We start from the raw sequence: 27,740 nt of genomic DNA on the forward strand, positions 1-27,740 counted from the left end.
TGGGGGTGTGGGTTGGAGAACAGGGAAAAACTGGAAATGTGAGAGGTTGACTGGGGCTTACCATGGCACATAGAGGGGCAACATATGAGGCAGGACGAGTCAAAGAAGTTGCTTCTTTTAAAAGATCAATTTCAAATATAAAGGGCAAATAAACATGCGCTCTGACAAATCTGTCAGTCTGATTTTGAAGTGGGCAATCAGAAGTCTATCTTTTTCAGAAGAGAGGGACAGCATGACCAACATGATTGTAGTCTATTGTAATACAATATTGTGAATGCTATGCTTTAGTTATTCATGTTCCATTAAGTTGGAGTGCATATTCTCAACTTGACTTCCATTCTGACTAGCAAATTCATGCCATTTTATGGAGATAAATGGTTATTTATTAATATTACGTTAATCTTGTGGTTCTGTTTAAATTCATAGGTATTGGATGTGTGATAATTGTTTTTTCTCAGTGATTATGTTGACGAAATAGTTCCATCATTATGAATTACATGTAGTAAAGTTAAATCTCATGTGTTCTCCCATAGGGTTCCTGAAGCCCCAGTGCTCGATACCACCGCCACCTCAGAGAGGACGAGCAGAAGCATGTACGTGTTTCAGCGGAATGTGTGCTCTTCATCAGCGCAGACTTTCTACAGGTAACGTGATGCGTATTCAGGACTGCATAATCACTTACGTTCTACGCAGCGCGTAAACTTTTAGCAATAATTCAACTTTTGGCAGCTATGTAGCTCCACCATAAAATAATTCTGCCTTTTTGTGCGTGTCAACTGTTCCCATGAAACCTTATGGTTCTTACTTTGGAGAACACTCAAGATGCATGCATAAATCAATGCATTGAAGTCATATTTAGAGCCCTAAACGGATTTCCACCGCGCTCAGCTGTAACTCATGCCAAACGTGTCTGGTCTTGTAATATGTCTGAATCTGCAAGAAACAAGACTCATCTTGTGCCACATGTGTACACATACAAACATACGCTCTAATCTGAAGTAGTGTCTTGCCCCTTCCACATCTTTCAGTCCTGCAGTGTGTTATTTACAGTTTGTTATGCTAGGGCTGATGAGCTGATGGGCATGTTAGCAACCGGTCTTCTCTAAGTGATCCTTATGGCGTAGAGTTACAGCACATTCCTGACGTGTCCCTGTGGTATGTGGGGAATGATATACTGTTGGCTTGCGTGTAAGCATGTTATGTTACATGTCTTTTATTGTGTTGTCCTAGCATACAGTGTAGTAACCTCTAGATCAGTTCATGGCAAATTTCTCTTGGACTGATTCATTTAAAAAAAGGGTTCATAAAAGACTCCTGAATCAGTTAACTTAAGAATCCTGTAGGACAGTGGTTCTCAGTTGGTTTCGTGTCTAAATTTTCCATTGCGCATCAAGTAGTGACCGAAATAGTGCTAAAATTGTTCATCATACAGAATTGAATGCAAATGTTAATTAATTTTACAGTTTTGGATGAGGACATGATGTGTCCGTATTTTGACTGGGTTCAACTAATTGACAGATGAATTGTTCAGTTTGACTGGACAAATGTCCTTTTGAAGTCAACACCAAAAGATATGTAAAATGTTTACTCCTAATGTTGATAAGCCTATTTATTTAGCTATTCTTCAAATGCACAGTTATGTGGTTAATTGGGTTTAAATAGTTGCATTTAGTATCACATTTTTTGCCCCATCAAAACAGATTTGCAACCTTTTTTGTGACACCAGATGAGAACCACTGATATGGGAAACACTCCTGTGTATGTATGTAAATGAGTCAGTTCTGTGACCCTACACATGTGCCAGGTGCATTATTATTTATTTATTTATTTATTTATTTATTAATTTTTAACTTTTTTTTTTTTTTTTTTTTCACAAAAGCCCTAAAGTGTTCAGCATTTGCTCAGAAGCACAAGCTGAAGGCTCGTTTATCCCTCACAATACCCATGGGATTGATTGAATGCATGTTTTATACTCTTTCAACCCTGAAAGGCACGGCAAGCATGTTTCAGTGGCCACTGCAGACAGTCCGCACACATCATTTACAACAAAGGGCTACTTTTATAGATGGTATACAGAGAGATTTCCTTGGTTTAGTTGGTTTACTTGGAGCCATTCATGCTCAAGTCGTTATGTTTGTGAAAAATGTAAAATATTTCCGTAAGCTGGCGTGGTGGTCTTGAGACGCTCCAGAGAGCTTAGGCAACACAAATAGTTTTGCCTATAAAAATGATTTCTGTCTACATATTGTCTTTTCCAGAGCCCATAATAGAGCTTGTGGAGAACGAGTCTTTAAAACCCTGCGTGGTGTTCAGCAGTCTGTTCGCGGTGAAACTGTTGCTGTGGAAACCCTGTGGTCTGGTGTGGTGGCTAGCCTAACTGGAGTCGCTCGTTTATAGAAGTAGTAATAGCCATGTTTCTAATTAGGGAATGTGTTTCCGTAAATCTCTTCAGAGCGGGAGGATGTGTTCCAGTCTTAGCTTGTTGCTTGTACCGTGGTGACCAAAATCACACATTAGAGTGAGGAAGATGACATGGGTTTGTTGGCGAATGAAGCAGGCGAAGGAACGTCACCCGGGGAGATCTGAATCCCTGATGTGGTGTCACTTTGGCTTCCAGTGGTTCTACATTGTTTTACCTTTTTTTTTTTTTTTTTTTTTTTTTTTTTACAAAACATAGGCCTACCCTTACTGGAAAGAGACCGTGAGAAACACAGCATCCTTATTCAGTTCCAATTTCATTTCAAAGGCGCTTGGTTTTTTATTAATAATTTATTTTATTTTTTTTTAAAGAAAAGCGCTCGTATGAAGTGCGCAAGAGGGAGCACTTAAAAAACTGCTGCGGAGGGGCCTCACAATGCCGGCCTTGTACTGCGATCTGGGCTCTTCTTGCTGCAGCGAGTAGAGGAATGGAAAAGATTATCCACAGGAATGTCTGGGGTGCCCTCAAACGCAGCGCTCCGCGTGACCGGCCAATGGGAGAGCTCGACCGAGTGGCGGGCTAATTTTTTCCTGATGAACTCAGCCGCCTGCTTCATAATAGAGTCTGATTGCCAGCGCTGAACTCACATATGGTCCATGTTTGGAGAGCCCCAATGACAGGACCACTTCTGTAGTGGGCAGAGGGAGACGATCGCTGGCTCAGTCTTTTGTTGTTTCATTAGGGTTGGGTAAGGACGAGGGTTTAGTCAGACTCATTTAAGCCCACTTTCTCCTTCAGGTGTGGGTGTTTTTTTCTTTAATTATTCACTTTTTATTGACATCACTTAACTTAAACTCAAGTTACGCCCCAAAGCCAAACCTTATTACTTCTGGCCACACTTAATTTTATTGGTTGAGTCGCGGTGCATCTCTCGGCTTCATAAATTCTCCCAATTAATTTGGAGGCTATTTATTGTCCCGAGTTCTTGGAAACAACTTTTGCGGCCCCATTACAGCAAGTGGCGGTAGAATTAACCACATAAATTACTTGTTTTACTTGAGGTGGGTGTGTTTTAGCTCAGTGGAACGTCGCCAGCAGCCTACAGAGAGACAAAAAGAAAATGTGGTCAGGCTTCCCGAGACCAAAGCATGTGTTTGTAGACCTTGTGGTCGCACGGGAAGGGGAAGGGGCACTCTCGGGTCAAAAGGTGAGGGAGGTCAAGGAAAGGAGCTTGTTAGCTGCAACATGTTCTGCGCTCCTTGTTTTTTAATTGGCTCTGGTTGGCGTCCACGCACGCCCTAGCCACTTCCTGTTGGCCCGGGGCCGCCAGAAAGGGGCCTGGAAACTCCAACTTGTTGATTATAGAGTCAGGCTCTTTATTCGCTCTGAAATCCATCACTACCCGGCGTACAGGCTATTTTAATGGTCATATTTATTTAAACTGGGCTTCAAAGGTAACCATGTGGAGAAATAACAATTCGGCTGCCATTTTTAACATGCCTTTGTCATATGTACTCATGTTGGTTTATATTCTCACAGTGAGCCTGCAGTCTGTCATTATTTGGGTCGTGGCTGCCAAAAGGGTTTGGGCTAATTGGATTTCGAAGTTCATTTTCATCAGCTATTTGATAAAGACCTGGCAGCGATCCTAAAAACTCCAGCCACCCTCGGTTTCTGCACCATTGAGAACATTCCATACGTCGGGAGTGTAATGAAGAGAAGCAAAACGAAAAGTTTGATCAGAGTGATCTCATCTGGGAGAGACGTTTTACTTTATTCCCTCATCAGCCCAGTGTAAACACTGGAAGCAAAGTGGGAGTCATGCGGCTCGTTGTGATGGATTTTTCCCTGTGACACTGTCAAGCACTTTTGTGCTAATCTGCCAGCTAATTGAAAGCAGCTTGCTTTCATATCCAGTGTTACAATGCCCATGCCTCTTGAAATTAAAATGATGGAGGACACATCTGTGATATTGGTGATAATAGATGTTTTTTGGATCAGAGATGTCAGGCGCTGTGATGTAATAGCAGAGAGTGCAGTGTGTAATGCAGGCCATTGAACAGACATTTTTGGATCTGGAGTGAAGTATCTTTAAATATTTCACTTTCTCCAGCTGAGAGCAGAACCTTGATTAATATTAGAGTTTTTATCTTCATAAAACATATTTAAAATATTTTTCAGGAATCTATTATAAAAGACCACCCCTTGTGTATCATGTTGCATGTCTTTTTTCTTTTTTTTTTTTTCTTTTTTTTTTTGCAAAATGGAGAAACAATGCTGTTATACACTGGTTTATACCGCCAATACAAACACATAGCCACACTTTTACCTCAAATGACTGCAGGACAACAAGCACTGTAGCCTAAAAAGCTTAGAGCTTAGACTATATGGAATGGCCAGATTTTTTACAGTGACCATCTCTGAAGGTGAGCCTAGCTTACATTCTTACAGTTACATATCAGCCAATCAGAGCCAGAGAGACAGAAAAAGCATGTGTAAAAACCAAAGTGTGAGTGGCAAACGTTAGAGAGATGGGGCCAAAACTGGAAGAGGAAGCAAAAGAAACCAAGAAAAAAAAGAAAAGAGTTACAAACAGAGGAAGTGGAGCTCACATTGGCACAGTGTGACAGCAGCCGCTCGTTGTGTCTGGGTCAGGAAAAAAATCGGAGCGACTAAGCCTTTGATAAATCTTTGAGCTCTTAATCTCTCTGTGCCACCATCGCAGTGAAATCCTATCTCATTGTCACAGCTGACCGAGGGGGTTGGTGGGCGGCAACGCCATGTCTCACTCTGCATCTCACTGCCTTCTGGGATCCACAGGCCCTTCTGTCTGTTTCGTCATTAAGCTTTAATTTATGGTGATCATGGCTCGAGGTCAACACATAAACAAGTAAAGTTAATTTTTTTTTTTTTTTTTTTTTTTTTTAAAGATCTTATTGTGATTAAATGATGCACATTGTCAAAGAAAAAATCTGCCTCCAAAACTCACACTCCAATCCTAACCACCCTGCTCCGAGTCGGTAAGCACCTCACTCTCTAGCAGCCTGCAGAACTCTCACTATCTGGCCACTGTTACACACGCAATGCGAGAGTGGATGTCTGTTTATTACAGCTGACGCTCAACAAAATGCTTCACGAAAAATAAAGCGCAGTTGATGAACGAACGACAAGGAAGCACAAAAAATGAACATGCAGTACACAAGAGTAAATACAAAGTGTTTGTTGTTAGTCGCAAACAGCACAGCAGCTCCAGACAATCAAAACCCAGTGTTACTCACATGAGAAGCGGAATCAAAGCAGCCTCTCCGTCTGTTTTCAGGCCTTCCCACTTAGCTCTCTCCAGCGCTGGAAAGCTTTTCTAATATAAACGTGGGTCCTAAAGCATTTTGCCCATGCATAAACCTTCATTCCAGTGATATTCTTTTGAGCTTTTGTATCGTGTCCCATTTCTCGTTCTGTAGTTTTTTGTTTTTTCTTATTTTCAAATCTCCCTCTTGCTCTCTCCTCGACCTTCATACGCCCCCTAATGCTGATTGGTTACACGTTTGATGTTGGTCTTGGCCCGACTAACTTCCAAACAGTGTATTTGAAATATTACTGAGTCCCCCTTCAAAATTAATTGTTTTATTAATTAATTAAAAATAATAATAATAAAAACTTGCTTGACGAGCGTGTTCCTGCCCTGCTGTTTGACCATTCCCTTCCCTTTATTTACAATAATAATAATAATAATTACATGCCACAGTGTGAACATCCTTACAGAGATGTTTGCAAAAGTCACATTATCATTCATGTTAACTTTCGCAACATTCTGAACAGGTTGGGATAGGGGCGGGTGACATGACAAAAATCTTATTTTTTAAATGTAATTTTATAATCACAATATAATTATTTAATTTTATTTTATATTTGTTACTAAAAAATAAGCAGAGATGCAATCAAACAATATGACACGTTCTATATAAGAAAAATACAAATGAAATAAGCAGTGCTTTACATATTTCAGTTAGTTAATAGTAGCATTCAAGTAAGAAATTAAATGATCTAATGTAAAGAAACACTGCATAGTCTTCACTCTGTAAATTAGCTATGCACTCATTCTTAATAAAAATCAGTCAAGCACTGGGTAATTTTTCTGTTTGATTATCATTAATCACACAGACAGCAAGCAGGTTTATTAGGCTGCTGTCACTTTAAGACCTGCATGGATCCAATGCACTGGAACACATCCGATTTCTTTCTCAACTGTTCACGTTCACTAAAGACATACCCGACTGTTTTTGCGTGAATACTCGCCAGGATGTGCATTTTGACACATTTTTGACGATTCAAGGGCAATAATCCGTGAAAGAGACCTGAAGCAGCAATCGCATGCGATCATCCTTAAATGCAGCTTTCTGTGCATGTGCTTCAGGTCTGAGTCGGGCAGTGCGAGTGTCCCAAGCTTTATTTTCTCATGTTGCTTGCTTTTTCATTCACTGATATTTATTCCCTGCACAGAGTGGAAGCGGAGCTCTGCACAAATATCCTTACTCCTGCTGTCATACATTGAGCAAATTAAGAAATATGGCTCTTATTAGAATGTTGTCATTCTTAAAATACCGGTGCTAATAAACTTTCGTATCATACCATTTATAGTAGCAGGGTATCACGATACCTTTCTAGTAATGGTATATTGTGCAACACTAGTTAGAAATGTAAACAATTGGCTGACATAATTGAAAAACAGTATGAATTTTTATTTAAGCCTTGTTGCTTTTCTCTCTCTAAGTTTAGATATGTTTACAGTACAACTGACTGCTGGAAATGGACTAAGATGACAGTCTTTCCAACCGCAGTAAAATATTACAAAAAGGCTGTATTATTTGTTTGCACCAAGCATTGTTTTAGGATCACACTTAGGGTGACATATAAAAACAATTGCGAATTTGATATATTGTGGCGTCAGAACCTTTTTTCTTTTTCTTCTATTTTTGCATTCAGCTTGCGCAACAGTATATTCTTGCATATTTGGAGTCTTACAACAGTAAGACATCCACTTCCAAAGGAACTGGCCAATCTGAGTGATTTATTTATTGATCCTGTTTTTTTTTTGTTTTTTTTTCCCTGGATGAGTGTGTGCGGCTGTCCGCACATAAATTACAGTAGTTATGCCCAGAGCTTCTCACTTATCTGTGACTGAAAAATACAGACTCTTTAGAACGCAGCACACTGGCTGTTTGTGTGTGATTTGCTTGTTTATGTGTGCGTGTGTTTATGGAAGACGAGCTCCAAGTGTTGTTTGGATGGACGCCTCCACTGAAGTCATCTGATTCCAATATGCATAAGATCCGTCCTGCCAGGGACAACAGGATGCTCTGGATCAGACACACATAGGTTCACTGTGCATGCTGATTTAACAAACATGAAGTACTGACGTACTTTAGCAGTGATCTTTCATGCTCCTTTGGGATGGATGGGGAAAAATTCAAAGGTCTTTGGGAATCATATGCAGAACTTGTTTGGATTGGGCCAATTATGCACATAATATGTGACCCTCTCCATAATTTTGACTCAGAAACATTTCTAATTTGAATCTAAAGATTGTAAACAGATTTTGGAGATTTTATTGACAGGATATTCATTAAAACATACACTACTGTTCCACAGTTTGGGGTCAGTAAGATTTTTTTTTTTGTTCATGTTTTTGAAAGAAGTCTCTTATGCTTACCATATCTCACTTATGCTTCCTGTTATGGCAAAGCTGAATTTTCGGCAGCCATTTCAATGTCATATGATCCTTCAAAAATTGTAATATGCTGATTTGGTGCTCAAGAAACATTTCTTATTATTGTTTAAAACAGTGCTTCTCAATATTTTGTGTGGAAACTGTGATACAATTTTTTCAGGGATCTTTGATGAAAAGAAACTGACCCCAAACTAAACAAAATGTATTATATTTGTATTTTCTATGTGTATTTTAATGAACATCACTTATGTGTTTTAAACAACTCAATCATTTTGCTTACATCTGATGATTCATTGCTACCACTCACAGACGCTATGTAGCAAGCGTTTCGCGTTTCGCCATATGTCTGCAGATCGTCTGTTTGATAACTGAACCGTGCCTTAGGCTTAGCAGTTGTCAAAGCTCAGGTGTCCTTTGGATAGCGCATGGTCAGTTAGCTCTATCCACAAAGGCACACGGAAGCCGATTTCCCTTAGGGCCCACTAAGAGCTTGAGAGGGCATGGGGGCTCGTAGGGGAGGTCATGGATGGGGTTCTGTCGGTATTTTGACGCTAAAATGATTAGACACACTTGGCATTATACCCAACGCTGAGGGGCGGGTGGTGGTGGGGCAACTGGAGTGATTGTTTGATCCGAATGCCACCAGAGCTGATCTTATGAAGGCCAAGATCAATGTTCAGACACCTGCCATCTTTGCCAACTTTTAATACATTTTAAAGAGTGCAGGAGGTCACAAACGAAAGGAGATTGTGACCTTACAATGTCATACAGTTAGCAACCGGGCCAGTCGAGTGTGCTAATTTGCTGCAACGCATGCTGGGATAAAGTCAGAATGGGACAAAGGTGTTACTTGTTGTCCATGTTTGCACTGGAAGTGAATGTTTGGTACTTTTACAGCTAATGGAAATGTCTTGTTTTGGTGCGCTGCTGTTCAGGGACACACAGCTGTGACATAAACAAATGTTTTAAAAGACTTTAGTTTCAGTTATCAGGTACACTGATAGATATTTCCTGGAGATTGAAAAGTGTACTCTATGTAAAGTCTCATTTTTGGTGGAATTGTAAAATTGTACCCCCCTTTTTTTGTTTTTTATTTTTAACACCATCCATTCATTCTCTGGATTCGGCAGCACTCGGGGCTGTTCCAGAGGAGTTCTTGCAGAAAGCTGACCTTTTACCACACACACACACACACACACACACACACACACACACACACACACACACACACACACACACACACACACACACACACCCGGTTTAGTTGAGTCTGCTGTGTGGATGGGAGAAAGAGAGCAAAGCTTGTGTGACCGAGCGAAACAAACGCCACAGGGGCATCATGTCCACAAGTCCATTACAGCCTGTGACATTGAGCTAATTGACTGATGTGGCCATGTAATAATGAAAATATAAAACTGAAAATCAAATGAAATGCCAGCAGGAATGACAGAGAGGAATTTTACAGTTGGTGTGAGGAGAAGGGTAAACTCACTCTAGACTATATTATTGAACCTGTTGTAGTGGTTGAGTAGTTTATTAAATTTAGTATTTAAACTTTAATCTTTAAAATCCATGGAGGTTTGGGATAGAAAGTCTGAAGAATAGTTTTCACAAATCAGTTTTGTCAATTTTTTGTTTCTTTAGAATTGGTTGAAAAACATTTCATGTGTTCCAGATAAATTTGTTGCAGTCGTGGTTAAGCTCGGAACAACAAGTCATTTGGAACCTAAATATAGTTTGCATTTACAATTAAACAAGACAAATATTTATATTCATTTACATTTGCATCTCTAGGCTGAAAAGTGAGATTATTTTTCAAGGCTAGTTTTGTGAACCAGTGTAATTAATTCATTGGAAAGATATAATTCAAAAGAATAATTGGTTCATAAATCAAACATCACTGATGTAGTGATGTTTGTCTGGGTCAAATTTCACTCCAAAATCAAAGAAATATGAAATAATATTTTGCATAACGACAGTGAAACCCATTTCACTACAATAATGAAACTCCATTATTTTTATTTTATTTTTTTTTTTTTTGTTGCAAAAAATCGTGAAAACATATACCAGTGTAAAATAAGTAGCTGCTAAAAAATGTTTATAGTATATTTTCATTTTCTTGGTTTTAGGGTGGATTGTGGGTAAACTGGTGTGCATAGCTCATTCTAAGAGATGTGCTTTCCTGTTGTTTTGGCCGGTGGATTCCATTTTTACTTTCAGCTGAGCTAGTCATCTATCTCTCATTTAGTCCTTTTTTTTCCCTCCCACTTATCTTTTGTAGAAGAGGCCGATCCCAGGAAAGGGTTAACCATGTCTACGTGACTGAAGCAAGGGCTGTTTTAATGCTTATGAAAGCGGACTGACTTTCTCAGAACACCGTGTCCCTATCTGTTAATGCTCTTCAAGCGAAGATGTCCGAATGCAGAGGAAACAATTGGGATTTAAAACAGAGATTAGTGTAAAGAGACACCTCTGCAATGCTTTCCTTTTTTCTGGATTACACTCTTTCATGTATATTTGTGTGTACACGCAGCCTTGATTGTTTTTAATTTCCATGTGAGAGTGGACAACTGTTACTCCAGCTGTGCAGACAATGTATCTGCCGTTTTACTGCGCGTTGTCCCGCATCTGATTACAGTACAGCCCTCTGGGCCTCCGTGGCTCTGTCCTCAACAGGGAACTGTGCGGCTCGCTCACATCATGTGTATTCAATCTCTCCGCCGATGCAGATTATCAGAGTTCCCCCAGCTCCCGCTTTTCTGATAATACTCAGAAATCAGGAATGGCAAATAAAGCAGCTGTTTGTAACCCAAGCTGTTAACGTGTGCACGTCGCTGTTTATTTAACACCTCTACCACCATCTGGTCTGTTATATTGCAATACGCGGCGGACACGTGTGCGGAAGATCAACAGGATTACACAATAGCAATGAGCCATGCGATCAGTGTTGCCAACTTGGCAACTTTATTGTTAGATTTAGCGACTTTTCAGAACCATTTAGCAACTCCCCCCTGACCAGACACGATGTGATAAGATTCCAGCGACACACCAGACGCGATAAAGTCAATCAAAAATCACAGCCAATCAGAAAAGCAAGTGGGTGGGCTCTCTCGGCAAGCTCCCGAAATGGATAAGTACTTACATACTGAGTTACTTAAACAATCTTTGTCATAGAATACACTTGTCTGTTCACAGTGAGTTGAACATTTGAATGTTCTTGTTTCCTTTTATTTATTTTGAAGATCTGAGATGAATTGTCCATTGTTGCTTTCAGTATGGCTATAAAAGACACACAAAATGATATTCAAAGTCACATTACACACATTTAACATTAAATAAAGCACATAAACATTACCTGAGATCCTCATTGCAATACAACAACTTTGCCATGTTGTTGTTCCAGCCGCGACGTCGCAGAAAAATAGAAACCATTTCTAAAATAGAATTGTCGCGTGTCGCCGTCGCGGCTGTTTAGGACACGGTGTGACACTATGCAGAATGCAAATACTGCAAAATGATGTCATGAATATGCTAATTAGCATATGAAGTTATCTAGTGACATTTACTGACTTTTTAAGCAGGCATACTTTCCATTGAAAGAAGTTGGCAACAGTGCGTGCGACTTGCATTATATAGCACTGATTTACCCGACACTCGCTCGCAGCTCAGTTATTCAAAACCCTGACGCTCATATGATATGGTAAGGGATGCCAACAATCCAGATTTAGGCACTTTCTAATTCAGAGCAGATCGATAACAGGCTCACATATGGATTGGACGCCTGTCTAGCGATCAATTACAATGAAAAGCAAAATGCGCACTAGGTTCGCGCTACACACAATCACAGGTAAATCTTTGCTCAACAGCAAGCTAGGCTGGCTTTACCCATCCATCTGCACGACTGAAGGTCTATCAGGTTGCAAGTACTCACAATGTGTTTATGCCAAGAGGATTAACTGTGTTTGTTATAGTCAATTTCTCTTTCATTCATGTCAATGTTGCTTATCTGTGGTGGGCAGGTTTCAAACGTCACAACTGGAATAATTTTCAATCTTTAAAAGGTGATAAAATGAGGCAGAATTCACAAAAGAATGACAGCATCCTCAAGGTTGCTATGATTGAGGATGTGCAGCCAGTGTCCTTTTGTTTCTTCTGCTTGTAATCCATCAAAGTTCCTCCTTGTGTTGATTCAAATGAAGATTACGACTCTAAAATTAAAAGCCTTTTTTTCAGATCTGCTCTTTTCCAGTCAGATCCTGTTTGTTTTTCAGCTTATATAAAAAGCTTTTGTAAAATGCTTTCATTTTATGCTTTTTGTGTCCCATACGTCACCTGTCAGAGGTAGAGCGGTGCATCAGAGCAAAACAAACCCGGTGGAAGCTGTGACTTATCACCTAACACGCAAGTAACCAGATTACATGCTTTCAGCTAATTGTGGGTCAGAGTTGCAAACAACTTGTCGTCTCCTGATCGAATTGATAAGGCTAAACTCATAAATTATGGATCATGGAATGTTTTCACCCAACATTGCACCTTTTTTTTTTTTCTCTCCCAATTACGAAATTGTGCTCTCTTGGAACGTCCTTCTTAAACTGGTAACTGTGTTTTAGAACATAGATGCTGGTTTCTAGCTGGTCCAATGTGGTTATTAACTGCTCCAAGCTGTTTTTAGCTGCTTCAAGCTGGTCATTTGCTGTTACAAGATGGTTTTAAGATGATCGTAATTGGTAACAAACAAGCTACCAACAGTGAGTAAGGTGGTCAAATTGAAACCAGAGGTGGTTATTAGCTGGCCCAAATTTTTTGTTGTTGTTGTTGTTGTTGTTGTTGTTTTTAGCTGATTTAAGATGGTCATTAGCTTGTTATTACCTGGTTCAAGCTAATTATTAAACCGTTGGTCATTGGCTGTTTCAAGCTGGTCTAAGCTGGTAGACCATCTTAGACTAGCAACAAACAAGCTACTTGCTGCAATGGTAGTGAAGCTGGTTTTTGGAATATGCTGGCTGGTTGACCAGTTAATAACTGGTGTGTGGAACAGCTAATGACCAACTTGGACTAGCTAGAAACCATCCACCATGTTAAACTGGATACTCTTGCAGGATGGTGGGTAAAGGTACTGTCTTAGGGGTGTTGGTTAAAGTTAGCGTGTTTTAGTAGCTAGAGTGACAAACACTTCAGAACAAAAGAGGATTTTGAATGTTTCACTTCTCTGCTCCATGTTGTTTTGAGTTAAATCTTGCTAAACAACTTCAACAACAGCTGCAATGTGCAATTTTAATGCAATCTGAAAACTGTTTTATGTGCAGAGAATTGGAATCGGTCATAAATGTTTCTCATCCTCCCCTCAGACACAAGGATGATTTGTAAAAAGGGCATTTTGAGCATGTGTTTTGCCTCAGTGTGCAGGAATACATCTGAATATTGTTAGTTTGCGTTAGGAGTGTTGAGCGCAGTGGGCTTTTTCCATCGCCACTATGGACACTCTCTCTATTAAAGTTCACAGGGCATTTCGAGCAAAAGTTTATATACAGTGTGTGTGTGTGTGTGTGTAAAAGACAGAAAAAACGAGACTGCTGTCAAGATCTGTGTATTCTCATAGTGTTCTCATAAAACTTGCATTTGTAAGTGTGTGTGCATATCCCACTGCGCTTCTCTCCAGGAAGAGAGCCTAGAGACTTCCTGTTTGTGCTAAGAGTGAAAGGAAGAGCCTGAGAAGTTAAAGCAGACACAAACGTGATTAAAAACACACCCACACGCACACACAACTTCATTATGTGCAGTATTAACACAAAAAGCGGTTCAGTTTACTGATGAAAAATCTACATACTAAGATTATATTATCTGAATATTATTTATTTCTAAAAACAGCAGAGTTGTTTTTATCTCGTCATATTTCCTTTAAGAGTGTACAGTATGTTAGGTAAAATTGTTTCATTGTTATAATGCACCTTTTTAAATCTTCAAAGGGTTTTTATTTAATCAACAATAACAAAAACGAGACAAAAAAAATAGATTTTTTTGTTAGTAATTTAAACATTTTCTTCAGTAATGTTGTTAAGATCAGATTATTTTGTCAAACAGATTGTTTGTCCTTTGTGTAAACACACTAATATACCCCAAAACCTCAAATAGTTGAAGTACAATTTATTAATCCAGCTTAAAATGTTTTTATTTAATCAACAGAGCTGAAAAAGAAGCATTGTTGTGATGATAATTTTTTTTTTGCCCATAATTTAAACATTTTTGTCAGTATGTAATGGTAATATGCTCCAAACACAAACAAACTGTTTAATTAAAATGTATCGTCTTTGTGACGCATCATTCCTCTGCAAGAGGAAACAATAATGAAAATGAAACAAACAATTAAGTGTCCTTTTGTTAGTAATTTAAACATTTCTGTCAGTAATTTTGTTGATAAAATGAACAGATTGTGTGTCCTCCTACATAAACACACTAATATGACCCAAACACAAACAAAACCTCAGATAATTGAAGTAAAAATGAATAATCCTCATAATGCTTATTTAGCTACAAAGATCAACAATAATGTAAATGAGCTAAAAAAAAGAAGCTTTGTGATGATAATTCAATGTTTTTCACCCATAATTTAAACAAACATTATTAGTAATGTTGTTGACGAGATTAGCACTGTTTTTGTCCTCTGTGAGCACACTCATGTTACTCAAACACAAACAAACCTATATTTTATGTTCTCATCTGTTTCTCCAGATAATTGCTTCAGTCTTCTGGCCTGTTTACAGTCAAACACATATTCTTTCTTAGCCATTTTCACATCTGTTTCCAAATGCATGTGAATACAGAAAGCCGTTAAATGTTCACTTTTCTTCTGTGCCACAAAGGAGCTCTGCGGGCTGTCATTTATCAGGACTCCGGGCTCTTTGTTGTAATTGACATGTAATCCGTCGGGCCTTTTCTGCAGAACAGATGTCACAATTGCTGGTGCAGTTGCTCATTGCTTGAGCTCATTGCTTGGAGGGAGAGATGGAGGAAACAGTGAAAAAGGTTTAAAGCCTCTTCGTCGTGCAGTTCCAATCACAGGCGTATGGCAACAGACAGAGGCTTTCTCAACCCACAGATAACGCACCTCGGTGCAGGGACCACTGAGTCAATAGAGATGCTCCGGGCTTTTTGATCTCCTCCTTTGTTGATAGAATGAGTGCATATCGGTTCGAAAGACATTAACCTTTGCCTTGCGGGTAATTCCCATTTATCTTGCTTCATTGTGCAGTTGATTGGCTGAGCACACAGTAGTAATGGGGATGCAGGAGAGAAGACACTGACTCGCGGTCTCCAAGCAAGCGGCGAAACACTGACCGTTTCCTTCTGTTGTCAAACCCTCATCATTTCATTGTTCTTGGCTGATGTGTTTCTATTTAAATGGGGGCAGTTGTGAATCCTATACTGTTTAAGTGCACTTCTAGGTGGTTGCTAGGTGTTTTGGTTAAGGGCCTAAATATTTATTACATTCTGGTCCTTAGATATCACTTTTATTCTTCTTTCATTGTAAGTTTATGAGATTGTCCACTGAAAATCGTTGATTGTTTATAGTTGACGCTCTTCATATTCAGCCTACAAATGGCTTACTTACAGTTGTTGCTGCACATTAAACTGGGAGAAAGTGTTTTAGCATCAAAATATGAGCCTTCATCTTTAGAAGCAGGTTTTTCGATCATTCTTTAATGGCTTCTTTTAGTGACAGGTGGTTAAGGTCCCTCGAAGTACTGAGAGATGTTTGTTTTGTGTTCTGCGAGGCTCTTTTTCCCTTCACCTGCTTTTAATACTGTCAATTAAAAATGATTTGTGAGACTCAAGTCGCCATGACAGCACTCTGGATCAACAAATTATTTTCACTTAGACAAGTAATCCGTCAAGTTAAATAGGACGCATTACCGATTTAAGATTCCGCTGTCAGTGCACATATCCGTGTATTTGTGCACATGTACTTGAGCTCGTTTGTCAGAGCCGTCAATTGAATTCATGGCGCCAGGGACATATTTTAAATGTGCAATGTCTTTTACCTAATATTTATTAGCCAATACAAAAAAACAAAATATATTAGTACAAAAAATGTGGTATGTATATGTGCGTGCGTGCGTGTGTGTGTGTGTGAATAATGTGTTTGTGTGTGTGTGAATAATGTGTTTGTGTGTGTGTGAATAATGTGTTTGTGTGTGTATATATATATATATATATATATATATATACACACACAAATATATATATATATATATATATATATATATATATATATATATACACATACATAAACACATTATTCACACACACACACGCACGCACGCACACACATATACATACCACATCTATATATATATATATATATATATATATATATATATATATATATATATATATATATATTAGATGTGTAGTGCTTAACAAATTTATTAGACCACCTGTCATAAAAAGAAAACAAAGATTTTATGAATCTGTCAACAACTTGTTTAAAACTAAACATTTTAGCTGAAACAACTAAGTAGTCTTTATTCACACATAAAAATATATATATTTTTTATTTTTTTTTTCCTTTGGCCTTGATAACAGCTTGCATTCTTGCTGTCTCTCTGTTGATATTGACTTTCAAATAGTTTCTAGTTGTTCCCAAAGACTTGCTTTTAATGATACTTTTGTGCAATCTATCTTTGAATCCATTAAATCCCAACAATAATATATAAACACTACTGTGACTAAAGAGCTTACACATACTGGTGTGGATTAACCATTACAGAAACATAAAGAATGATATTTTATCTCATTTATATCATACATATGAATTTAGAATAGTTGAATTAACTCCACTTGCTGATTTAACCCCACTTGCAGAGCTGCAAACAGAGAAATTACTCTGTTTCTAATGATGACATTTCCCACTCTGAGGTCTCACTGTTTGGACCCGTCAACACGGAGGTCTCCTGCTGCACGCCTGACTGAATGACTCAACGTTTAGCCCTCTCAACCCTCCTGAGACATCAGATGAGGGTCGCTGAGGGGCCGTGACCCCTAAACCTCCGTCACTCTGTCAGCCCCTGACAGCATGAAGCCGTACACTCCTTGCTGTTTGTGTCTCGTTGAGAAGCTATGACCTGGGTCTCTCAACTCAACACCTTGCTTTTTCCTTTTCCTTTCTAAGGTGGAAGGAACAGGAAAACAAGGTAGAAAGGAGATGAGGGGGCTTGGGAGGAGACTGATAGTCTACAGAGGATTGTGGGAACTCGGCGATAAAGGCTGGAGCTTAATCCCGCGTAAAGCTGGTGTATGTGAGACTGCAGCACTCACACAGACCTTTCATGATCATTAGGAATAAGTTGCTTGTGTAAGTGAGTGTGCTTCCTTATAGGTTAGTTCTTAATAGTTCAGTTGTTGTTTTTTTTAACGTTTCTAAATCATTGCCATTTAGTCTTATTTAGCATTCATTTGCTTTTGAACTGTGTGTGGTCTGAGGTATTCTGAGCGTTGTTGTCACTAAATACTCCCGATGAAGCCCTGCATCTGTTTGTGTGTGTGTGTGAGCGTTTTTTGTGCCATGCCTTTACTGGAATTTGGAGCAGGAGCTGATCTTGTTTTGCTGCTTTATGAGTCTGAGTGGATGTCTGTAATTGAGGTTATGGGTGATTAAACTCTCCGTGCCCCACACAAACCTCTAACCAGCCATCAGTCAGTGTCACCCGCCGTCCTCTGCGCTCAGCCTGGGACTGACTGACTCACTCATGGCCCCCCTTCTACATTGGATGCTTTGTAAAGTCACATTGGCTTGAAATTGAAACCATTTAGTGACCTAAAGTGTGTATATATAGGGGGGCATGTGGTGTTTGCCTTTTCTGTGCTTTTTCATGTATTCTGTATTTTTTTTTTTTTTTTTTTTTTTTTTTTTTTTAACATTATTAGCCATTTAAACAGTGCATGTTTAAGTTTGCATATATATATATATATATGTGTATAAAAATTGTGAAAAATCAACCTAAATCAAACTGCATGCATGCGTGCTTATAGATCATTATATATACTTCAGTAATTATTCATAAACTGTATGTGTGTATGTATGTGTGTGTGTGTGTGTGTGTGTGTGTGTGTGTGTTTTAAAGACATATCACAAGTTAAAATTAAGACTCAAAACAACAATACTGCTAATGTACTGTGTATAAGTGTGCATACACTATGTAACTGTAGACGAAATAGGTTTTGTCTTGTGCAGCCTCTCTAGTGTGCCCCCCCCCCCCCCCCCCCTCTTTTTTTGTGTGTGTTCGTGCACGTGATTGTGTTTTTAGTATTGCGATGGCCTGAGGCGTGATGATGTTGGCTAGCCTAATTGGCATGTTAATGCAGACGCTGTGGGTGGGAAGGGATATGCTGGAAGCTAATGTGTCTTATCAGGACAGGCGGTGAGTGACCGTGGGGGGAGACCTGTCCTCCTCGGCTCCAGAAACTCAGCTGCGTCTGCAAGGCCTGGGATTTATACACACGTGTCTATGCATACATGCCTGTTTATGTAGGGGGCAGATGGGGGGGTGGGGTCCCTGTTCTTCGATAACAGTTTGTTTATTATGTGTGGGTTAGAGTATAGCTGTCTTCATTAGCTTGATGTGAGCAAGAGGGAGTGGGGTGAGTTCATTGAGTCATGTCAGGTCAGCTGCATATGTGTGCTATGTAATCACTGCTTATTGTGTGTGCTAAAACTAAACTTCATAAAAAAAATAAAAAAAATACTTTTTTTAAAGCATTCTTTTAATTAGTACAATGACAGCGTGGTATAATATTTTTAAAGGTAAAAATATATAAATATAATAATATATATTAATTTTTGTTTTATTTTTTTTATTTTTTTTAAATATCATGAATTATTAATACAAACAATCCGAACTAACCTTGCCATGTCATAAAATGGTCAAATTATCTTATTTTTTACATTTTAAGACATTTATTGACTTTGACAAATAGTTATGAGGGTCTACAGCTGCCCTCTATTTTTTATTTATATTGATTCATGTTTTTAATAGTTTAATAGTTCACTTGTTTTTGTGAATCAAAACAGCCTTTTATGGTGTTTATCTGTAACCATGAGAACACTTCAAGAGAAAGATTTAGCACAGTGCCAGTGGATTTCTCATCTTTTCTTTTAATGGTATTTTTGGCTCTTGAAAATGGGAGTCGATGTTCTGCCTTTCACATCACAGAAGCGTGTAATTTTCTATATTACAATGTCAAGTCGTTCATTTCAGCTACAAGAGAAGGCATGTAATGTGAGGTTCATCCTTTTCTTCTGAGTCATGTGTCGGAATCGTTCTTTTAATCTGCCGTCTTACTGTAAGCCTGAGCGGTAAAAGAGCTCTCACAACTTGTGGAAAAACCCAGCAAAAGCTTCCCTTTAATGTCCTTTTCAGCTTCTTTTTGTGTTTTTTGGCATCTGTCCAGAAAAAATGGAGAGAGGCGGGAGGAACGAAGTCAGCAAACCCCATGTTTGCCGAGTGCAGCCGACGGCCCCTCGGTTCTGCTGAAGTTGAGCTGTTTGAGAAGCTTCAGGTGGTCCGTTGTTAAGAGTTTTTGAAGGTGTGTGTTTTCAGGCCACCCCATGCCCACATAGTCGCCTGGCATGGACGTGTCCCGTCTGGCAGTTCTTCCAGAGCTGACTGTAGCCAATCAAGACTCAGAATTTATGAGCATATTCCAGCGAGCCAATAAAAAACACCTGCCTGCTCAAACATTTCCCCAGATGCCAATCACAACACCTCGTATGGTGGGTTTACATGAGTTAGCCAGTTATAAATTGGGCACGGTGGGTCTCTCTGGAAGCATGAAATATGAATTCAATCACGAAAAGGGTTGAGAAAAGCCGCCTCTTTCACAAACAGCGCTGCGTTACATCATGAAATGCTAATGTTCCTGTTTGGAAAAACAGCAGTCAATAACACTGAGAAGTCATTGTTCTGCGGAGAGAAATGAAAATGTGACTCATGTTATTCAAAAACATTTACAGTGTTAAAAAACCAAGTATGGCTGGTTTTAAAGTGTGCGCCTGAGAGAAAAAGTGGCAAATTCTTCTAGTTAAAATTAAAACAGTCATTTTAGCCCAGCTGTGGGCCAACGAACATGCCAACAGTAAGCTGAAATGTGCTTATATATGCAGCTAAATCACTTTGTCTCTCGTATTGCCTGTCCTTTAGGAATAAAGAGGACATCTGATGTCCCTCACAGGCAGATGACGAGTGTAATTCACTTGGACAGGTTGAGGCTTTAGGCACATGTGCTGCTTTTGACACGATGCGGACTGGGCTATCCGTTTTCCTGCCTCCACTTCATCAAAAGTGAATTTGGTTTCATACGTCTCTGCGCGACAAAAGCTGCCGTTTATTGCTCTCACAGTCTCTGCACTCAAAGGCCTTTCCGGCTTTTTACAGATGGTCCGGTTGAACCAACAGAGCCCTCTTTAAAGTTGCCCTTAGGTTGATTAGCCGTAAGAGGGGCGAAACGTTTGAAGTGGAGCTATTTTGCGGCAGGCTGTCTGGAGTTGTGATAAAGGCGGTTTGTTTGCGTCCGCGGCATGGCTGTGATAGGTGTCAAGAGACAAAGCTAATTGGACATGAAGTGTTTTACAATGAAAAACGCATAGGAGCCAGAGTCAGTATTCACCTCACATCGCTCAGAATAAAAGACTCTCTCTGAACCCAGTTTATCCCGGGCCCCAGGGGAATCCCTCTGATGAGAACGGGAGAGAGAGAGCGAATCCCTGATAGCGAACTCAAAACTCTCAGTGGTTTCTGCTGTATTTTTTTTTTTTTTCTTTTTCTTTTTTTCATCTATTTTGAGAAGAAATGGGCTCACAGACTCTAAATGCCAATGATGATGCTAATTTCTGTGATTGCAGGGCATAAAATTAATTTTCGTTTGGGAGATATATTTTTAATAAATACAACAGAATAAAGATACAAATTAAATAAACTCTACTGGACATTTTTCAGGTAGGTCTAACAGTAGTCAGGAAAGAAATGCCACAGAAATTCAATCAAATATAGAATAACTCTGCATAGTCTTAAAGGGTTAGTTCACCCAAAAAATGTTCATCCAAAAAATTCTGTCATTAATTACTCAGCCTCATGTCGTTCCAAACCCGTAAGACCTTCATTCATCTTCGGAACACAAATTAAGATATTTTGGATAAAATCCGAGAGCTCTCTGACCCCTCCATAAACAGCAATTTAATTACCACTTTCAAGGCCCAGAAAGGTAGTAAAGACATTGTTAAAATAGTCCATGTGACTACAGTGGTTCAACTTTAATTTCATGAAGCGACGAGAATACTTTTTGTTAAGCAAAAGCCTTGTATCGCAGCATGCAGCTCGCTTGTAGTGCAGATGCGATGTGCTGTGACGCCATTTGCACATTTTGAGAGAGAGAGAGAAGACACGGTACCGCTGAATCACTCACACTGTTTGTGAAATTGTCTCACAGAATGTTTTCAAATCACTGATTTGCTCTGATAATCTGTATAGATTAATTTACTAACTTATCTAGCCTACATGCTTTAGTGCATAAATGTTTGCGGGAATATCCTGCTTTATAATGTGTAATGTGTAAACTTATGCGCAGTACCCGCAATCAACCAATCCCGCAGTCTGCTTTAGTCACCACTAGTTCGTCGGCGTCGGCTTGGTGTGTTCTGGCCTTAATGTGTTTTTATAGAATTTGATGCTTGATGATAGTGAACCTTTTCTGAAAAAAATAAATAAACACACTAGTCATTGAGTGACTGATTTGAAAAGTTAGTAATAAAATGAACAACAAAGTAACACATTTGAAATTGGCTACAGTATCAGATTGTTTTGTTCCATCCATTGATATGGTTATCAGTCTCAGTCGGATTTAAATCACGCATTTAAATATGGTTGTCAATCCAGAAACTTTGCAATGTGTAGCCATTATAATTACTGATGCTGTCAATTATAACGCCACTAAACTATTTTCAATGCAGGAAAAACTCTGATATATTCATTTCTATTTAATAAATTATAGCAGCCATATTTTTTTTTTTTTAAAGAAAATAAGTATAATTGTTTATATATATATATATATATATATATATTGCAATATAATTAAAGTAAATATAAGAAATGAATGTATAGACATATGTGTACAGTATAGTAAGATGCAATAAGAAATTATATCAGCCAGACTTTGAAAATTCATCTTTCTTTTTCTTTTTTCTTTTTTTTTGTGTGTGTACAGCATATGTATATATGTTTTGGGTGGGAGTGGATTTGTTTTTTGAGGTAGTAATCTCATTATTCATAAAGAACATACTTTCCTCACTAATGTCGGTCATTTGTCTTGGAAGTGCAGCTAGCTGGTTCCATGTTGTTGTTTGTTTGTTTGTTGCAGGCAGAAGGGAGGATGGTGGGAGAGGATCGAAACCACACTTTCCCCATGAGACGTATAGCGCGCTTCCATATACACACACAAACACGCTTGCACGCACACACGCGCTGCCTCCTCCGGTGCGGCGCACGCATTCCCCTTGGCCTGCAAGGCCTCTTCCTGCCTCACGTAGATGCATAGTTTCCCAGAGCAGACCCCCCTCCCTGCTCTTACCCCAGGGGTCCGCACAACTGTTCTCCACTTTTCCGGGGGGAGGAGGTAGACGACTGGAGCGGCCCACCCCTGAGGCCTCCGCAGTTCTTTTAGCAGCTCGCCAAAACCCAATCATTCCCCATTTGTGTTTCATTAACGGGACCCTAGCAGAAACAGAGGACAAAAGAAAAAAAATCATAAAATGAAAAGAGAAAAAGATTTCAAAGGCTTGTTATGTGGTCAATAAATCCAGGCCTTTCCAGAATGCAGAATTGGTCCCTTTGTTTTTCTCCAACACAAAAAACAAAAAAGATTCACATATATCTAGCTGTGTGTGATAGAAAGAAATTGCGCTTTTTTTTATGTAGCATGATATTATCTTTCCAAAGCAGCCCTATATGTAGACGAACAGAGAATCATCTGCTGTGGGACATTGCCAAGGACATGCGTACAAACACACACTCGCACCCCAATGTTTTTGCTCGCACATTCATGCCACTCTGTCACTGAAATGGGCCTCGGTTCCAAGCGTCACACTCTTACACCTAACTCCCACGGCGGGCGGCACTCGGGAAGATTTACATGAATTAGTGAGACCTGTTCTCTCGATACACTGCAGAACAGAAAGTGAATACAGTGTCTGTCTTGAAATAGCCTCTCACCCACAGCCGTACACACTCACATACCGAGAGAGAGGAAGTGACAAATTCCACAGCGCACTGCCATAAGCTCAGCAGCCTCACTTCATGTAATAACCATCAAATTGAATCACGGCCAACACCCCCTTAAATCCAGACTTTAGAACCACTAAGTTGCATATTACGCTTTATTGTTCCTTCCTCTGTCGTCTGGTTTTGTTTCCCTTTTTTAATTGGCGCAAGTTTATGTATCCACACGTGCGCTGAAAGGAGCTGCTGTTGTTGCAGCGAGGGCTTCTGGGATGTGTAAAATCCAAGCGCCAGACCACCAGACTCCCCTCAAGTCCTATAAAGACGACCCATTGCTCCCAGCTAAGGAAACGCTGGAAAACCAACCCGCCTAGCCTGGCCGCAGGCCATCTCAGTTCATTTTTGTGGAGTTCTTGTACCTTTAGTACAGTAATGCAGTAATTTAGAAGACATTTAATGTCAGTGATTATGTCCAGAGAAACCAGAGAAATGTTTGATGGGTATTGTATTTGAAATAAGGCTTCCACGACTACTTATTTTTTGCTTATCAACTTGTTGCCTTGAAAAGTTGTAGTCTACGTGTTTTCAGACTTGTTGATACCAGGGACCCCCACATTTTAATTAAGATGGACCCCCTAAATATAAAGGTATAAAGGTTTTAGGAGTATTAAATGTAAATTTTATTTACTTTATATTTTAATACTGTGTCTGTGAGGAAAAAGTGTAATTATTATAAAATCAACATCTTTAAAAATGTAGTTATTGGCTTTTATGTTGTTGTTGTTGTTGTACTAAAGCCAAACTAAAATATACAATTTTTCAAATAATATTTTTATTATTAATATTTCAAAATATTATTCATTCAAATGTTTTTGTTGTACTTTTCACTATAAATCTAAAGTAATTTTTCTTATTTTTTATTTTTATTTTTGTTACAGTCTTTATACTTTTTATTATTTTACACCCTGAAATGTTTACAATTTTTAAATATATATTGGATTGTATACTGGATAAAAATCAAACAAGAAACATAAATAAATGAATAAACATTCTGTCAGCTTAATACAAAGTAAATATTTTCCAGATAACGTTTCAATTGTTTTACGCTGAAATGTTTACCTCATTAAAATTATATATATTTAATTAATACATATTTTCTCACCTTAATACAATGTAAATACTTTCCAGATAGCTTTTTAATAATTTACTTTAGTACTTAATGACATTATACAATGCCCGGCCAAAAAATAGTCGCTGTTTGTATTTAAATAGGCAAATACTTAAAAGTCTATGACTGAATCATTATTGCTGTGATTATTGTGTTTCTAGCACGTTATATGTTTGGGAACAGATCATCAATTATGAAAAGAGTTAAATTCATCTATAAGCAGAATTATCTTCATAATATCACGATTAGTATTTTCTCAAATAGCATAAACATGTCATAAGTCAAATTATATAGCTGAATTTATATATTAGAAGGGGGAAAGTAACCATTAAATTTGGGGGTCCTTGGTTTTAAGTCTGCAAACCTCTGTACTAATCTGTGTATCCCCTAGTGTAAAGTTTGCAATCACATGTACAATTTCTCTCTGTGTGTGGTTTTGCCAGATAAAATCGTCCACTGCCTGCCTGCCTGCCTTTGATTCAATCTCCTCAATTTGCGCAATCCTGTGAGCAAGAGGAAGAACTGTGTTAAATCTACACTTCCTGTTTGTTTGTGGTAACAAAGAGTCTGATCTACCCAAGAGAGAGCTGACCAGAAAAGCCAGAGCAGCATAGATCTTTTTAATAAACCCTTCCTTTACCTCAGCAGGCCATTCTGTTAGCATTAAAGCCAGCGCCACAGGACTCGTTCTCATTCGGGCATTATCGCTAATTCATTTGTGGATTTCAAATGAATGCTTTTCGGTACCGTTTCTGTTCCACGCTGGGACCCCGGCTGCTTGTCTTTTTTTGTGCGGCACGGGTATTGTGTAGATTTTGCCTCTTCTTATGCTGTCACAGAGGAGAGGGATCGCTGAGCTCCGCTAAGGAGTGATGGGAGTCTCGCTCCGGCTCTCCGGGGAGGGATGCCATGGGCGGCAGTGCGTAATTACCCTCCCTGTCATGTCCCGCTCCCGCTCTAATCATGTCCTCGACTGTCAGATAGCTCTCCTGAGGAGATTCCACCCTTGCTGCACCAGCCACCACCAGAACCACCTCTCTTGGTCTTAAATAAGCCCGCACCCTCCTGCTAAACTCATTTGATTACTTTCAGCATTATGCAAAGTCTTGAAATGTGTCATAGCTGCGGCACAAAGCTACAAAGGAAAGCAGATCTGTGGGGGACGAGCAGAGTTGTAATGATGAAGCTTTTCTGAGAAATTCTTAGACAGTTTGAGGCAGATCAAGGTTCTGTGTGCGTGAATGCAGTTATTAGTGGTTCTAATGGTGGAATTTGGTAACTTGTCCCGCATTTGTGCTAAAGACGTGAGTGATGCATCAAATCACACAGCTTGTTGAGAAAAGTGCTGTTATTCTAAATGATTGGACTTATTTTTGTATTTTGGTTAATAGCAAGATTAATTTTTATTCTATTAGAATATAGAATATGAACACTACTGTTTAAAAGTTTGGGGTCTGTAATATTTGTTTTTCTCTTATGCTTACCAAGGCTGTATTTATATGATCTAAAGTGCAGTAATATTATGAAATATGATTGCAATTTAAAATAACAGTTTTTTCCCTTTTAATTTATTCTGAAATCTAATATATTTTAAAAAATTTAATTCATTCCTGTCATGGCAAAGCTGAATTTCCAACAGCCATTACTCTAGTCTTCAGTGTCACATGATCCTTCAGAAATCATTTTAATTATTTGGTACTGGAAACATTTCTTATTATTTCTTATTATATGTTGAAAACTGTGGTGCTGGTTTAATATTTTTGTAAAAAAAAAAAAAAACGACTTTTTTTTTCCTCAAGATTCTGTGACGAATAGAAAGTTTCCTGGCCCTAAACTTTTTTTTAATGATAAGTGTATTTTTATACATTATTTTTCTAGAATCACAAAAGATTTAAAAAAAAAAGAATAATCTTTATAATGTCAAGTAATACTTAATTTGAATTTTAATGTTTTATTTTATGATTTTTAAATTAATTTAAAATTTAATTTAATTTGTTTTTAGTTTTTGTCATGCAGTTACAAAATATACTCTTTTTTCATTTTGTGATTTACTAAGAATTTTAAATGTTTTTTATTTGAGATTTTTTTTTTTTTTTTTTTTTTTTTTTTAGATGCATTGCAATAAAAACAAATAATTACTGTTCTATTATATCTGCTCAACATAATTTTTCAGTACTTTTTTTTTATAAATACAAACATTAAAAACACAAAAGCCTCATTTTTATATTTAAATGATTCGTTAAATAAACAGTCATTTGCTAATGAATCAGGCTACATAGATCACGCTGTATGAATAACTCGTGTTTTTATGTAGTCAGGTCTTTTTATGATATGGAGATAGTATCTGTGAAATCAGTATTACATAAACTGTAACAAGTCATCCACGCTGTGGCTCGGGGTGCATATTTTCGAAACAACGTGGCTGCATTGTTTTGCAAATGAATTATTGTCGCATTCCCCACCCTCCCAAAATTATTACTTCTAAAGAAAGCAGGAATAGAGCTACATCAAAGTTTCTGATGTTTTTGTGTTTGAACTCCCTGTTGCACAGTTGGCTTCCTTCCACAGTAGACTATTAAATCAAACCGGCTTTAGCAAAAAGTAAAAATAACATTCTACGAGAATTAGCTTTGTGTTCATAAAGGCGAGGCCATAAGCGGCATGTTTAGTTGTTTAGACAAAGTGTGTGCGCGCAGGGCTATGCGATCTCAAACGTGGGTTGGCTCAAGGGGAGACTCGTATCACCTCAGAGTTAAAGAGAACAATTAGGCCGTATCAGAGCGGCGTGATGGTTGCAGCGGGGTAAGAGGAGCGATAGCAACTGTAATCTCCTCTTATCTGCCCTCATACTCAGCCAAGTGCGTCTCCTCCACTTTCTCTCCTCTGCTCTAGGTAAACAACGTCTTTCTCTTGTACAGAACACCCAAAAAAATGTGAAAATGCAGAGCCTGACAGCAGAGTTGAGCTCTTAATGATGGCAGTTTTAGAAGTAGATCAGTGAAAATAAGATGTTAGATCCATCAAACCGTGGGTGGCAATTTACCACACTCAACGATATCCTCGGTGGGCAGTCCAAGGCTTTTTCCCGTGAATACTCATCCAACATTCATTATTTTGTTTTTCTTTTCATTTTATGTGCTGTTGTTTTGTGTGTCTTAA

At 38.6% G+C, this 27,740-nt stretch overlaps 1 protein-coding gene across 2 annotated transcripts in view; it reads left to right on the forward strand.

The window, feature by feature from the left end:
- rxraa (retinoid X receptor, alpha a) overlaps positions 1-27,740 on the forward strand; it is a 114,812-nt gene that overhangs the window by 34,860 nt on the left and 52,212 nt on the right. For both annotated transcript variants that reach the window (XM_051877459.1, XM_051877460.1), the window contains exon 2: positions 534-644. In XM_051877459.1, coding sequence (XP_051733419.1) covers positions 534-644 — 111 coding nt within the window. The remainder of the gene's footprint in view (positions 1-533; positions 645-27,740) is intronic.

This window comes from Ctenopharyngodon idella, chromosome 21 (genome assembly GCF_019924925.1).
Source record: "Ctenopharyngodon idella isolate HZGC_01 chromosome 21, HZGC01, whole genome shotgun sequence".
NCBI classification, from domain to species: Eukaryota; Metazoa; Chordata; class Actinopteri; order Cypriniformes; family Xenocyprididae; genus Ctenopharyngodon; species Ctenopharyngodon idella.